The sequence below is a fragment of the Exophiala xenobiotica genome (assembly GCF_000835505.1).
Source record: "Exophiala xenobiotica strain CBS 118157 unplaced genomic scaffold supercont1.1, whole genome shotgun sequence".
NCBI classification, from domain to species: domain Eukaryota; kingdom Fungi; phylum Ascomycota; class Eurotiomycetes; order Chaetothyriales; family Herpotrichiellaceae; genus Exophiala; species Exophiala xenobiotica.
This window is the reverse complement of record NW_013562494.1, coordinates 1682379-1696999: the sequence shown is the minus strand read 5'-3', so window position 1 is coordinate 1696999 and position 14621 is coordinate 1682379. Positions and strand designations below refer to the sequence as shown.

Here is a 14621-nt window from a genome sequence, read left to right as displayed (position 1 = left end):
TAGTCATGGCAAAAGGATTATTCCAAGATACCGCAAAAGATTTCTGGCGACCGAGACATCGCTCTTAGTCACCATCGCAATGAGGACAATGAGGTGCCAAGATATACCCAGCTGGTGGTAAGACGGGGCTTGAAAACAAAGTCGATATGTATGGCATTATTCTACAGCAAAGGATCGCGTTGGATACTTGAAGCATGTTCCAGAGGCCAAGCAGGAACCACCTTTGGCTGAGTATCTGCCCTTTGAGCCGATAACTTCAATGGTGTGATAGTAAAGGACCCTGATAATAATACGTAAACATATAGTTTCCAATCTACTGATCGAGCTCCAGCCGGTCCCGCAAAGCATACAATTCTGGTCCGAATGCAGCATCAGACCATGTGAGTCCATGAACCCTGGCGTGGAAACCCCCAAATGTCCGTATCCCAAGAGCTCGGGTAGTGAATGCGAGCAAAGCAACGAACTGCTCCCGCAGGTCGTCGAACAATGTTGCGGAGCAGGACGCAACAGTCAGCGTCCAGAGGAGGACAGTATTCGACCTTGGCCACAAGGAAAACGTTTCCAGTGAGCTTAGCATTGCCTGGAGTTTGGTCCCATAAAGCATCCCCTGCCCGGGCTCCGGGTCAAACTTGGCTCGAAGATTGCAAATGTACAGGATCGCGGCAAGTCGAAAGCATTCCCTTCGTCTGAGCTGGACATCATCGTATATCGAGGCTCGAGGAAAGCACAAGCATTCGTACAGGACCGGATGGATCTGGAAGACTGGAAACAAGGGATCGAGCCAGAAGTCCCTTGTTGAGGACTCTTCTCCGATTACCTCGTTGAGTTGCCGGAGTCGTTGACATATATACCTTACGGGCACGCTGCCTCCGACGTCTTCGACAACCTCATCAGATGACAGCTCGGGTAGACCTGCTGCAGGTAAGGTGAGTCGGCAACGTGTGGCAAGAAGCTGATACGGTGGTCGATACAGTGGGACGGCATCTTGTCGGGACCGTCCGTTAACTTCGATCCTAGAGAATGTGAGTTCCATTGGAGCACAACTGGCAGGAGGATGACTGTCTCCCACCAAAACATAGCCAGCCTGAGAGCAGGACACGTATCCAAGGTATTCTCTCCGCCTCTATGCCGAATTATTTGTGACAGGCCTTCCACATGAGTTTGAAACAGATGCGGAAGTTTTGTCAGGTTCTGCAGACGTTAGACTGGAAGACCCATGGAACGTGCTTTGGATTCTCGTACCGCATACGCAGCAGCTGCTAGCACCGCAGTGATAACTTCATCGGTCGTACCAGTGACAATATCAGCCAGTCGCTGCTGCAGTGCTCGAGTTGAAATCAACGAGTATTTCGCATCGTCTCCTGTATCGTTTTCACTGCGCAGGAAGTGGACCAGATGCCATGCGGACGCAGAAAGCATTTGAGAAAGCGCAATGCTCTGACGGACTAGGTCGATGAAACCAATGGCAATCAAGACACGGAACTTGGCACAAGTTCCGTCGTACACTACGTGGTTAGTCCCAAATCGGCGAAGGTCTGGAGGAAGACTTACCATGGTCCCAAAGACGGTGAGCCCGCTGACCACCTGGCAAGGGGAAAGCCTCAAAGGGATCCGACCGGCTTGCATCGAGGATGGTCAGCGGTCCAGAACAAACCGTGGGATTGTCGGTATGCAAACGCATGGGCCTCTCAAGTAAAGGGGTCACATCGAGTTCCGCAACATTTTGACCTCGGCGATTCGAGATTCGGCGACGATAGTTCGCCTGGGCATGGCTGTGAACTTGTCTTCGTGTTTCTGCATCGACTTGCCCTGTATGGCTCGATTGGACAATGAAAGTGAAACGCTGCTCAGATGATCCTCGACTGGTTGAAACCTGGTTCGACATCTTGTTCCCGAAGGTGCTTGAGCAAGCTGCACTATGCGCAAAATCTCGAGCTGTAAGCCTCTACGCCTGAGAGGCCTTTAGCAGGCCAAGTAGCTCTCCAGAGCCAATGAGTACAAGGACCAGTGGGACCCGACCATAGCAGTCGAAGCAGCTGTTCATGGCTAGAGCAGGGTACCGACAACTTGCGCATGACACGCTGCATAAGGCAGACGAAAAGCGGCAACAGTCTCGTAGGGCGTCGAGGCGGTCGGGCTCGGACGGATATGCAAGTGCAGGGATCAGATGTATCTTGTTGCGGTTTAGTCTTGAAAGTCGTTTATCAGCATCTTTCAACATTCACAAAATGACGTGGTCGGCCATGCTTGCGCCCTTCAACGTTTTGTAAACCAGCTGCATATGCTCGCCCGACTTGATTTGCGCAGAAAGTGCATAAATATGCGATGTCTTGCCCCGAAGATGAGAGAGAGCCCCATCGGAAGAGCAACCACATCTTCTACACATTGGAAGTTTCGTAAGTCAAAAGAACAGCCATCGTTACAGAGGATCACTCCCATACATCAAAGGACAACAGCATAGAAGACATGTCGACGACGATGGAAGCGATTGTCATCCCTAGGTTCGGCGGCCCGGAAGTCCTAGAACATCAACAAGTGACCAAGGCCAAGGCTGTCGATGGTGAAGTCCTTATCGAAGTGAAAGCGTTTGGGCTTAACCACGCTGAGATGCACATGCGCAAGGGTGAATGGGATGAATGGAATCCCATTACCGGACTGGAATGCGTCGGAACAGTAGAAGCCTGTCCAGGAGGCGAGTTCTCTGTTGGATCCAAGGTCATTGGCGTCATGGGTGGGATGGGGCGGAATCGACCGGGCTCGTACGGCGAGTTTGTCAGTGTCCCTGCCACCAACGTGGTTCAGATCGAGACAAAGCTACCATGGGAAGAGCTCGCTGCAATTCCTGAAGTATATTCCACCGCCTATTCCTGCCTCTTCGCAGTTCTGGACCTTCAGCCCGGCGAGTCTATATTGATCGGCGGGGCAACCTCAACCGTCGGTCAAGCAGCTGTCAATCTGGCTGTCAATGCTGGGGCCAAGGTGACAGCAACGACACGAAGAGAGGGAAGATTTGAGATGTTAAAGAAGATGGGCGTTGCCGATGCGAAAATCGAGCAGGTTGGCCTGGCGAGTCAATTTCCTGCCGGAACCAGGTTCAGCAAAGTACTCAATCTGATCGGCAACAGCGTACTGCTGGAATCAATTGGTCTCACTCGTGCTGGCGGCCGGATGCTCCAGGCTGGATGGTTGGGAGGACTGGCACCAGTGAAGGACTTCAACCCAATGGTACAGATGGACTCTGGCGTGCATTTCAGCTTGTTCCACAGCAAGGTCTTGGGAAGTGCAGACTTTCCACTTTCCAATGTTCCGCTCCAGGATATTGTGCGAAAGATTGAAGACGGAGCATGGGATGCGAAGCCGACTTATGTTTTCGATTGGAAGGACATTCAGAAAGCTCATGAGACGCTTGACTCTCACAACGCGGGCGGCAAGATCGTTGTGAAGCACTGAAATCTCTTTGAGCCAGGATGACATGTAGGTGGATGAGAAATCCTGCCAAAGTGAGTTGCAGCCATGTCAATAGCCATAATACTAGTAGTGATTCTGGAATATCCGGTTCTTCCTCGAGCTCCCTTCGTTCTTTCAACCCTTTGACAGCACTTCGACCTCGGCGGAAATGGAGTCTATGTACTTACGCACTACGTGGCCGTCCCTGCAATGCTGTGTTCGAAATCCAGCTCGTTCTGGCAAAGTTCGCTTGCTGTTTGTTGTGGCCTCTAGTCCGTAAAGCAGCCAGAGAAATATTCCTGATATCTCTATACTACGTACGCCTCGAGCGACAGATCCACTTTGCTTTCCCAGTTCGAGCACTGATGCACCTTGCTGACATAGTACAGAATGTATCCTGAGGTTATGACCTCAAGCTTTCTGTTTAATCTGCACTCGGGGGTATATTTTATACCGGCGATTATGCGTAGTACTGTGATAGGGTTGTTTGCATCAGACCCAGGCAAAGGCCAGGAAGAAGTCTTGTTGCATTCTAGACTTGAGGCATAATCACCGCGGAGACGCACGCAGAGTCGACGACAGAACGCTAAATCGGAGCAATAACAAACGCCGCAATGAGTCGGAAGATCTGTAAGCGTCCTTTGACTGCGCTGGCACAGCTACAAAGTAACTGCTATTTAGCTGATGGTTATTGTTGCGTGGATTTATCAAGAAGTAGCGTCCTGCTATTTACATAACAATCCATTTCCCTTAGAGCCAAATTTGGGGTGTGGAATTCTAACTGCGTCAGTCTCAAGATGGGGTTGGATCTGACACACGAATATTCCGTGGTGGACCATTCATACAAACTTCTCAATGCTGGCATATTGGATAACCCGGTGATTCAGAAACTTCTCCCAGTGAAAGCAGCGAGAGAATATGCTCAACGCATCAAGTTTGAGGGCAACCAGGCGCCAGCCATTCCCGTCAATTGGCGTTTCGCAGAGAGCATTGCCGCCCTCAAGGCGACCGAGGGGATCATGATGAACGCGTTACTGGAGCAAAAGTACGGCGTCGAGCCTCAAGAAGTGGTGATCAACATTGACCACGCCCAGCTGTTTATGATTTCCTGTCTCTTGACCACGATCAAGACCGAGGATGAACGTGCAGTACGGACAGAAGGTTTTGCAACGACCTCGCTCTTTCCCAGCTGCGATATCCACCATAACACAACGAACGCTTACAGGTGCTGCGCGGGCAACATATATCCCACCAAGGACGGACGTTTCTATCATGTCCACTCGAACTTGAACCCTGACAAGCTTCAGGACGCACTTGGTTTGCCTCACGACATCGGAGTGGGACGTGACGATTACGACATCGCCTACAGAATATACCAGGACAAAGTCATTCAGTACACAGCTGCCGAGCTTGATGAGCTGAGCAACGAAAAGCTTAGGGTGTCGGGCACTGTGGTCTGGAGTGTTGAGGAGTACTTGGCCACTGAACATGCAAAGGCCAATGCTGACAGGCTGCTGTGGAATATACACGAGGTCCCAAATTCCAACCAAGAGCCTTGTTGGTGGCCATCTTCTCCAGAAACAAGCGCCGGTCGACCTCTGGCAGGCTTGAAGGTTGTCGACTTCAGTCGCATTATCGCCGCACCCACCCTGACCCGTGGGTTGGCGGAATATGGGGCAAGCGTGATGAGAATCACTTCACCCCATCTACCTGACATGGGTTTCCTGCATCCTGATATGGGATGGGGAAAGTGGAACACTTCCCTCGATCTTCGAAGGTCTGAAGATGTCCAAAAAGCCAAGGACTTGATTTGTGAAGCAGACGTGGTTGTCTACGGCTACCGTCCTGAAGTGCTTTCCAAGTACGGTCTGGGTGTTGAGGATGTCCTGGGGATGTGTCAATCTCGAAACAGAGGTCTGATTGTTGCGAGACTAGACTGCTACGGTTGGGTTGGTCCTTGGGCTCGCCGCAGTGGGTGGCAGCAAATCAGTGACGCTTGCTGCGGTGTCTCTCTCGAATTCGGTCGAGCGATGCATGGGACAGACGAGCCCGTCACCCCCATTTTTCCCAATTCTGACCACTGTGCAGGCCTAGCGGGGCATTTGGGAGTCATCTCGGCTCTGATCAAACGAGCAGAGACTGGGGGAAGCTACGTGGTGGACTGTTCGATCAACGCGTACTCGCACTGGCTTGTGCAGTCCGTGGGCACTTATCCACAGGAGGTTTGGGAGAAAGTCTGGTCTCGACATGGACGACCGAAGTTCCGACATTATCATCCCATGCAATATCTGTTTCCCGAGGGGATCAAAATGCTCAAGGCCAACACACCACATCTGTTCAACCCCGAGTTCTTCGAGGACAGAGACGCTACCGTCATGAGATGTAAGATCAACTGTGTCAAGCCAGTGCTCAAATTTGCCTCTGGAAAAGTGCATCTCAAGTTCCAGGTTGGTGCCAGAGCTAACGGTATTGATTATCCCAGCTGGCCGTCAGATCTACTGACTGAGTTAGTCACGCCTTGATATCATGCATTACATTATGTAGCATTCTAGTCAAGGAGGTGTGTGCCCTCGACAAAAGGGCCGTCAAATGGTTTCGTCTGACTTCCTTGTCTCGTGGCAATAAATAGCCCTGTGAGCTACGATCGTGGCCAACAATATCTGAACGGAAGACGCAACTGCCAGTAAAAATGTACTTGGCAGGTCTTGTCTCCTAGTGGAAATTACAGATCAAGGCTTCCTAAAAAACATCTTTCTACGCGAATGCTTTTTGCTGGGGACGATGATAAAGGAGACCAGAGAGTCGCTGGGATCCCACAACGGTGAGTTGCTCTGCGGAGGCGCTGATTCTCTTCAAAGCGACATCGCTGGCGTCGCCTGATGAGTATACCGACGCCCCAGTCAGAATATTTTGCCCAACACTTGCTTCACGTCGTCACTTATCCTCTCCTCCCCGACCTTGTCCCTCTCATGTTGGCCCTTGACTTCGTTCTGTCTCCACGTTCTCCTGACATCGGGATCTGCAGCATCGCCCACATCGTCATGTCTATTCTTCTTTTTCTCTCTCTTCCTCTTCATGCCCTCCTTCCTCCTTCCTTCTTCCACGCCCTCAATGAACCTCTTGGTCTCGCGAGCGATGATCCTCCTCTCTTCGTCCCGCTTGCCCTCTTCCTCTCTCTTCTCTTCACGTATACCGGCCATCAACTCCTCCCACTGCATGCCTCGTAAATATTTCATGTTCCACACGTCGTCATGGTAGAAACCCCCCTTTTTCCCGCCCACCTGCTGTGCGTTCAGGCTCTCCGCACACCGTCTGGCTGTTTTCTTCGAGGTGAATTCTATCCAGCCTTCAGTATACAACTGACGAGAATTCTTCTTGGAGGCGGATTTATGTTTTGAGGCTGGGGCCAGGAACAGCCGCTTGATAGGTCCGAAGCCACGCTGCTCGAGCAGGTTGCGCAGGGCCGAGGGTTTGAGGTATGGTGGAAGCGAGGATAGATAGATGACACCAGGAGCTGTTTCTTTCTTCTCTTCATTTTTCCTCTTCGACTTCTTATGCGACTCCGTTTGTGTGGAAGATGCGCGGTCGTCTGATATTGGTCGACTGTGCTCAACTCGGACTTCTTCAGGCTCTTCGCGCCGAGGGACTGGAGACGTCGAGGGTCGCTGCTGTTCCGTCTCATCTGCTTCATCATCTGTGTGGTCGTGGTCTATTCTACGCCTCTTCGTTGCTCTGCTAGCCTTGGAGATTTCTGCCGCCTCGGAATCGTATCCTGCGTCGTTGTCTGACTCGTCCGACAGACCGCGGTCAAGATAGGTACTTCTCTTGGTCACAGACATTTTTCCTTCTCGGAGGTGCTGTTCCAACAGAGACTAAGGCTAGCGAGAGACGTGGATGAGTTGGATGTGCATGTAATTGGAATCGAGAGCGGTCATGCATACATGGAACATGCACTCCCAGACACGTAAAGATGAGTGCGGAGAAAATTTCTGGTTGGTTTTGCGGTTTTGTTTTGGAGAAGTTGATGCGCCGAATCTAGAAGAGCACGAAAGGCATACAACCACGATCACACCAGTCTGACAGTTTGGGGGTTGTTGCCTGCTATTCAGCAATATGTTATCTCTCAAATAGGAACGATCTAGTGCTACAATCGGCATGAAAAGGACCTAGGACAGTGCATCACACCGTCTATAAATTAGGTGTTTGACCCTTCCACGATATCCCTCCGCCATCAGTCCTGGTCTTGCGTGCAATGACTTCCTGGACCTTCTCCCTAACACCTGCCTTGTGGTTCCATTTCTTTGCGACCTCGTTTATGACCGCCTTCGCCCCTTGCCGACCGTAACTTCTAACCACCTTTTCAATGTCTGATTCTCTGGGGAGGGCAAACACCGCATGAGGATAATCTGTGAATTGCTGATCCAAGGCACCCTCGTGGGGCTCCAGGAGAGTCATGGCTTCGAAGCCAGGAGGCATCTTGAAAAACTCGTCCACATCCTCATTGCTTACTTCTGTCAAATTGGCCGGCTTCCATTCGGGTTTTGTGGGAGGCTTATTAATGAGACGAGCCGAAACACCTTCAACAAAATCCGGATGTTCCATGAACTTGGCTGCCATTCGGTGCTCACGAATAAATGCTTCACTGATGTTCCAGTTCGCGCCCTCTCTCAGCTCTCGCAGAGTGACTCTCAGACTGGTCGGAGACCTCAACGCGATGGTCTTTGCAGTTTGTCTGGCCCATTCTGAGAGATACTCGTCCCCAGACTCACTCTCCTTGCGAAGGGCACTGAGGATATCTTCAACCGTGTCGTACTTGAACGTTCGATCAATAGCTTCACGCAGTTTGCCGCTCAAGTTTCCGTGTTTGGAGGCTTCGTATGCGTCGGGGGAGGGCAGATTGTTGGTGAACTCGGCAATGGTTGAGTTGATGAGTTGGAGTCGCTCGGTCAAAGTGGCATAGTCTTTGAACACCAGTTCCGCCAGCCTAGTGGTCAATTGAGGCAGCACAGAACTGTCCACATAGTGCGTTGCAACTCCAGCATAGAAAGCTTGAACTCCATGCAGTCTTTCTGAAGTCAATGCAAGATATGTGCCAATTTCTCCGTCTAACCGTGAGAGGAAGAAGCTCCCGCCAACGTCAGGGAAAAAGCCAATGGTGGTCTCGGGCATAGCGAACACGGTCTTCTCTGTTGCGATTCGGAAAGGGGCATGTACTGACAAGCCAACTCCACCTCCCATGGTAATTCCGTCCAGGACAGCGACATATGGCTTGCTGTAGGTTGCAATCATGTGATCGAGCTGGTATTCGAGGGCGAAATAATCTGCCGACTTTTTCTGGCCCTCCGGCCCGTCTTTGTTCTGCTGTGCAAGTTCCGCAACATCACCACCTGCGCAGAATGCCTTAGGCCCAGCTCCAGTGATCATGATCACGTTTGCCATCTGTGATTTTTCCCACTCTCGTAAACGTGGCATGATCTTCCGGACCATCGAGCCATTGAGAGAATTGAGCTTCTTCGGTCGATTCAACTCGATCGTTCGGACGCCGTATAGAGAGTTGAAAAGAACATCATCAGGGTCGTCTCCCGGTAGTTCCTTTGGCATCTCGGCATACCGAATCGGAGAGGAAGACATCTGGACATCGTCAGCTCGCTTCTAGATACGTGGACAAGATACAACGGACTGGGCGCCGGCCCAAAACTTGGAAGACGATTGGAGCTCGAGGTCTGGAAAAGAGATTTGCTGTTCTGGCGGCAGTGCTTGGAGCTACAAGTGATGCAGCGTACCTAGCACAGCAGGCCTTCATGACGAGGTAGTCAGGATCGCCAATGCATGTATGGCGCCGTGTTGAATTTCTTGAACCGATGGCTGCGGAGAAACATCACCTCGGAAAGTTGTCGTCCGCCGCCGAGGCCCTGCGCTTGGGCTTTGGAGACGAGAAATGTCCGCAGCCTTACGCATCACGTGCAAGGCTGGAAAACCTTGCTTAGCGGATCTTGGGAGGCGAAATCTGAATAATCTTCACCCGTCTTTCTCACAGGTTCGATTTCTTTTACCAAACAAACAATATATTGTTCCTGGTGGCCTTCCTGGCCTCTTACTTCTCTACGTCTCTCAATTGTACCTGATCGGTTTTCCAAACTCTCAAGATGTCGATGGACTTAGACGCCCCAGTGTCGCTACCGTCCATCCACCAGCCACAGACGGCGGCGACAATCCTCTGCTGCAATTGTGGTGCACCAATAGACGGCACAGCATCAGCGGGCGCATTATGCTATGACTGTATCAAACTCTCCGTTGATGTGTCAGAAGGGATTCAGAGAGAAGGGGTGCTGCATACCTGCCGTGATTGCGAGCGATGGCTAAGTCCTCCCTCGCAATGGGTGACAGCAGCACCTGAAAGCAGAGAGCTGCTTGCTCTGTGTCTTCGCAAATTACGCGGTCTCAACAAAGTCCGAATCATCGATGCAAATTTCATCTGGACGGAACCTCATTCAAGAAGAGTAAAGGTTAAAATCACCGTCCAACAAGAAGCATACGAGGGGACTATCATCCAACAGACTTTTGAGGTCGAATACGTGGTCGCCTACCAGCAATGTCCAGAATGCCAAAAATCCTACACACCGAATACATGGCGGGCTTCAGTACAAGTCAGACAGAAAGTGCCTCACAAGCGAACATTTTTGTACCTCGAACAATTAATCCTGAGACACCAAGCACACAAGGACACCATTAACATCAAAGAAGCCAAAGACGGCCTAGATTTCTACTTTGCACAACGAAATCATGCCGAGAAGTTTGTCGATTTTCTCACATCAGTCACACCAACCAAGGTGAAGAAATCTCAAGAGCTGATTTCGATGGACATCCATACTTCCACCAAATCCTACAAGTTTACATACTCCTGTGAACTACTCCCGATATGTAAAGACGATCTGGTGGCGCTTCCAATCAAGCTGGCAAAATCGATCGGCAACATCGCTCCACTAGCACTTTGCTACAGAGTAGGTACATCAGTGAATCTGATAGATCCTACCACCCTGCAGACAGCGGATCTTCCCACAAATACCTACTGGAGAAGCCCTTTTAAAAACCTGGCCGATGTGCAGGAACTAGTCGAGTTCGTTGTACTCGATATCGAACCCTTGGGAACGCAAAACGGTCGATTTTTCTTGGCAGAGGCCACGGTAGCGCGAGCTTCAGATCTGGGTGTTAACGACAAGACTTACTATTGCAGAACACATTTGGGCGGGGTTTTACATGCCGGAGACTCAGTAATGGGCTACAGTCTGTCTGGAACAAATTTCAACAACCCACAGTTCGAAGAGCTGGAGCAGAGCAACACATATGCTTCGACAATCCCCGACGTTATGCTGGTCAAGAAGTTCTACGCACGGAAGAAGAAACCCAAGTCCAGGAGCTGGAGACTCAAGCGGATGGAGAAAGATGAGGGCGAACTTCTACCCAAGAAGGCGGACCAGGAGAGGATGGATGCAGACTACGAAATGTTCTTGCGTGATGTAGAGGAAGATGCCGAACTTCGACAGACATTGGCTCTCTACAAAGCGAAGCAGCAGAAGAACAAGGACGCGGACATGATGAGCGTGGCCACAGGAGAGGACAGTGAGGACGAAGTACCGAAGATCAACGTGGACGAGTTACTGGATGATTTTGAAGACTTGAATGTCCATGATGATGAATGATGGCATGCCATGGCTGTGCTCCAGGCGTTTGGGCTTACATAGGCTTTGTTCATGGGCAGAATGGATGACTTGGGGTTGAAAGTCCGAGTCTGTTGGTTATTAGCCACCGAATCTGATGAATGTCAACCCCCAAAATACTCATTCTTCGTCGTTGTTGCTGCAAGTAATGTGTACACAGTAGACGACAGTAAGAAGGATGCATTTTTGTCGCTGCTTCAATAACCCCATGGCCTATGATGTCATCTTACTTATTTGAGCCTCGATTCATTTCTTAGGAGAACGCGAGAAAAGAGTCCCATGGTTTCTCAACCTGCTGAGTGCCTCGTTCAAAGTGTGTATTGATCTGCCTACTGCCTACACTCCACGCCCTTCCTTTGATCACCTCGGTCGTTCTGGTGTCGACAATGTGCACATGTTGATGCGCGCCCTTTCACAGTCAATTAGAGGGGCCGAAAGACATCGAACGTTGTGGCAAGTAACGCCAAGATATGGTTGGATAGGCGAGGTGATCAATGTGCAGTCTTGGATGAAGAAACGCAACAAGCCTTAAGTCTGATATCGGTCACGGCCAAAAAACATCAATTTCCTGGACGAGCAATACTTGACAGACGTGGTTTGCTTCTGGCGATGATTGTGGCCTTGTGGAAGGCCTCATTGAGTCAGGTAGCAGAACCTTCTCTGTGCGAGAAGGGATGAGTTCCGCCTTCTTTCGTAGGCCAGGTGATGGAAGCTCCAGCTCCAGCTCCGATACAGAAGATGAAGCTTCGGAAGACATAGAGCAAGGCAGGCAACAAGTCGAAAATGATAACGATGAGACAGGTGACTTGGGCACCACCGAATCGATCTCAAGCCACGGAAGCATATCATTGGGAGATGGTCCTGATGCTTCGCTAGGTCGTTTTGCAGCTGTGGACCATCACCGGACGAATTTACTTAATGCCCTTCTGGAGGACTTTGCCAGGAACCGAGCATGCGAAATATTGAAGGAAGCACAACCTGACTTCGATTACAACAGGTCGTCGCCCGAAATCCAACCTCTGGCTCTGAAGCTCTATGACGAAGTGAGGCAGTCGCTTGCTCATACAGGTGTACTGCCACCAATGTTGTCCAAAGACAGCCATGGGGATAAGCAGACTCGGGCAACTTACTTAGCCGGACTCGAAAGCATTGCACTCAGTGGCCTGAAGAAAGCCCATATCGCGCCTGATCAACCAACATCATTCCTGCCTGCCCCTGAAGGACAGCTCGGCCTTGCTCGAATCAGCAACCAGCAATCAGCCATGTTCGGCAAATTACTCGAACAACCTATCGCAAACCTTTCGTTATATCAGACTCAGAATTCTCTGTCGTCTCCATATGCGGATTTGGTGTCGTCCACAACGTCTAGTCGCCGTAGCCATTATGAATCGAGCTTTCGACAGATCAGCTTACTCGGAAAGGGGGGATTTGGCAGAGTATACCATACATTCAATATTTTTGATAAAAAGGAATATGCGGTCAAGAAGATCCCTCTCAGTCCACGTTTGTCGCAGCGGTACAAAGAATCGGGCCATCAAGAATTGGAGCATGTACTGCGAGAAGTCCAGGCTCTGGCCCAGCTTGAGCACAATAACGTCGTTCGGTATCATGCTACATGGATTGAAGAACCTCTCCTCCAACAAGGGAAACGGCCAAGTACGACAAGTGATAACCGACGCCTTATTACCAGTGGAAAGAACTCCTCAAAGGGTCATCCTCGAAAAGCTCTCCCACGACCGTTATCATCAAATCAAAGCGATGGCATTGTCTTTGGTTCAGATAGCGTCTCCCAAGTCCGTGCGCATGACCTCAAGGAGAACAGCGAACCACTATGGTCGATGAGAGATGTCGACCCCGAACCTAGTTCAGCTCGACCTTCCGAGATTTTCACAGATGGACATGGACGGCCAAACGCGCAGCAAGAGGCAGTCATGGATGATTCGGTCTATGTTCTCCATGTCCAGATGTCGGTATATCCAATGACGTTGGCGCAATATCTGGCACCACCACCCGAGAATGCCAGAAGCGCTCCAAGCAATCCTCTTCGGAGACATTGCTTCCATCTCGTACCCGCCTTACGAATCCTGCTCGGCATCTTGTGTGGCTTGCAGTACATTCACGACAAGGGTCTAGTCCACCGCGATATCAAACCGAGCAACATCTTCGTATCGAACCTGGAAATGACCGCAGTCGGACTTGTCTCACAGGGCTACTACGACGTCGGAAATTGCGTCGGATGTCCTCATTCTGATTCCTACTTTGTGAACCCGCGTATTGGTGACTTCGGGCTCGTTGCTGAGTTGGCCAGAAATGGTGAGATGGACGAGCAATCTATTGACAGCCAATCCAATAAAGCGGTGGGAACAGAATACTATCGGCCGCCTCGCTGGACTGATCCGAAGGAGACATGGAAGTCGAGTTCGACCATCAACGAGAAGCTCGATGTCTTCGCACTGGGAGTGGTGTTGGTGGAGATGCTCTGGTATTGCACGACCAAAGCTGAGCGCTTGGTTGTCCTTGGAGACCTCCAGAAAGGGAGACTACCTACGGGCCTAACAGAGAAGATCAACAAGGAAGGGCACGAGCCAGGAACTGGAGATTTAGTGCGTCAATGCATCTTGGGTATGATTCACCGAGACCCACGACAGAGATGGAGTTGCACAGAGGTGAAAGAATGGGTCGAGAAGATACTGGCGAATTGTAAACTTCGAACAGCTGATGATAGTAACGGTCCAGGTGTCCATGCTGGATTCGGCTTTGATCTACAACAGGTGAGGAGCTTGGACACGGACGCAAAGTCACAATAGACGAGAAATAGCGAGAGAAGTTGGATGTGAGGTTCTCCTAACGGGTATAGACGATCATGGTCACATGTACGGTGCCAGTTGTCTGTGCTCAGCAGCTATCCCAACAAATACATGCGGAACACTATCTCGTACTGGTAGGATCTTGCAAATCATTTGATTGCGACGACTCGACAATGAAAGCTGCAGATCCTCAACGAAGACATAGACTTCTGCCAACAGTCGATCGTCCGTTTGAGATCGAATATGCGCCGGGGTTGCTGAGAGGGTGAGAGGGGCACGAGGTAACTATGTACTGTCACGTGGCCACTCCCGCACATGAAGCACGTGACCCTTATTCTTTGGCACCATTCACACCTATCGCGAGAACACGATTTTCGGGATTAATCAATAATAATCTCGCCTGGCCTTCAGGTGTCACAGAAACCTTGTGCCTGAATCTCGACGAGCGGTCGTTCCAGCAACAGATCCGCGGCTAACTGTAGTACAGTACATAGTATATCGTAGTACGGAGACGTGCACCAAATGTAGTTGCCGCGCTAAAGTTGAATGACGAAGGATTACAACCTGACAGTTGATTTTCTCTTGTTCTAGGCGGCCTTAACTAAAGTTTTAACTAAAGTCTTAACTAAAGATAATTTACTTTAGGTAG

General features: G+C 50.5%; 7 protein-coding genes across 7 annotated transcripts; 4 read left to right on the top strand and 3 right to left on the bottom strand.

Annotated features, from left to right (window-relative positions):
* Positions 1-313: 313 nt before the first annotated feature.
* PV05_00665 (uncharacterized protein) lies at positions 314-1941 on the bottom strand (the record flags this gene model as incomplete). The annotated part of the gene is made up of 4 exons (XM_013465580.1): positions 1552-1941; positions 1243-1505; positions 1070-1191; positions 314-1013 (listed from the first exon to the last, which is right to left on the bottom strand). The coding sequence occupies exons 1-4, from the start codon at positions 1883-1885 to the stop codon at positions 314-316; spliced, it is 1419 nt and encodes a 472-aa protein (XP_013321034.1). The 5' UTR covers positions 1886-1941.
* A 400-nt stretch (positions 1942-2341) lies between these two features.
* Positions 2342-3450, top strand: PV05_00664 (uncharacterized protein; the record flags this gene model as incomplete). The annotated part of the gene is made up of 2 exons (XM_013465579.1): positions 2342-2396; positions 2462-3450. The coding sequence occupies 2 exons, from the start codon at positions 2342-2344 to the stop codon at positions 3448-3450; spliced, it is 1044 nt and encodes a 347-aa protein (XP_013321033.1).
* A 410-nt stretch (positions 3451-3860) lies between these two features.
* PV05_00663 (uncharacterized protein) lies at positions 3861-5972 on the top strand. Its single transcript, XM_013465578.1, has 2 exons — positions 3861-4077; positions 4129-5972. The coding sequence occupies exon 2, from the start codon at positions 4245-4247 to the stop codon at positions 5967-5969; it is 1725 nt and encodes a 574-aa protein (XP_013321032.1). The 5' UTR covers positions 3861-4077; positions 4129-4244; the 3' UTR covers positions 5970-5972.
* A 203-nt stretch (positions 5973-6175) lies between these two features.
* PV05_00662 (uncharacterized protein) lies at positions 6176-7405 on the bottom strand. The gene has a single exon (XM_013465577.1). It carries the CDS (start codon positions 7284-7286, stop codon positions 6348-6350), a length of 939 nt encoding a protein of 312 aa, XP_013321031.1. The 5' UTR covers positions 7287-7405; the 3' UTR covers positions 6176-6347.
* A 112-nt stretch (positions 7406-7517) lies between these two features.
* PV05_00661 (uncharacterized protein) lies at positions 7518-9327 on the bottom strand. Its single transcript, XM_013465576.1, has 2 exons — positions 9128-9327; positions 7518-9078 (listed from the first exon to the last, which is right to left on the bottom strand). Exons 1-2 carry the CDS (start codon positions 9248-9250, stop codon positions 7636-7638), a joined length of 1566 nt encoding a protein of 521 aa, XP_013321030.1. The 5' UTR covers positions 9251-9327; the 3' UTR covers positions 7518-7635.
* Positions 9328-9513: 186 nt separating this feature from the next.
* On the top strand, positions 9514-11274 carry PV05_00660 (uncharacterized protein). Its single transcript, XM_013465575.1, has one exon. It carries the CDS (start codon positions 9594-9596, stop codon positions 11145-11147), a length of 1554 nt encoding a protein of 517 aa, XP_013321029.1. The 5' UTR covers positions 9514-9593; the 3' UTR covers positions 11148-11274.
* Positions 11275-11468: 194 nt separating this feature from the next.
* Positions 11469-14371, top strand: PV05_00659 (uncharacterized protein). The gene has a single exon (XM_013465574.1). It carries the CDS (start codon positions 11840-11842, stop codon positions 13970-13972), a length of 2133 nt encoding a protein of 710 aa, XP_013321028.1. The 5' UTR covers positions 11469-11839; the 3' UTR covers positions 13973-14371.
* Positions 14372-14621: the final 250 nt, after the last annotated feature.

Bases quoted from the DNA above. Each gene is read 5' to 3' on its own strand.
- PV05_00663 (XM_013465578.1), top strand. From the start codon at position 4,245: ATGGGGTTGGATCTGACACACGAATATTCCGTGGTGGACCATTCATAC.
- PV05_00662 (XM_013465577.1), bottom strand. From the start codon at position 7,286: ATGTCTGTGACCAAGAGAAGTACCTATCTTGACCGCGGTCTGTCGGAC.
- PV05_00661 (XM_013465576.1), bottom strand. From the start codon at position 9,250: ATGAAGGCCTGCTGTGCTAGGTACGCTGCATCACTTGTAGCTCCAAGC. The intron at 9,079-9,127 runs GTCCGTTGTATC...GACGATGTCCAG, and splicing joins AAGTTTTGGGCCGGCGCCCA to ATGTCTTCCTCTCCGATTCG.
- PV05_00660 (XM_013465575.1), top strand. From the start codon at position 9,594: ATGTCGATGGACTTAGACGCCCCAGTGTCGCTACCGTCCATCCACCAG.
- PV05_00659 (XM_013465574.1), top strand. From the start codon at position 11,840: ATGAGTTCCGCCTTCTTTCGTAGGCCAGGTGATGGAAGCTCCAGCTCC.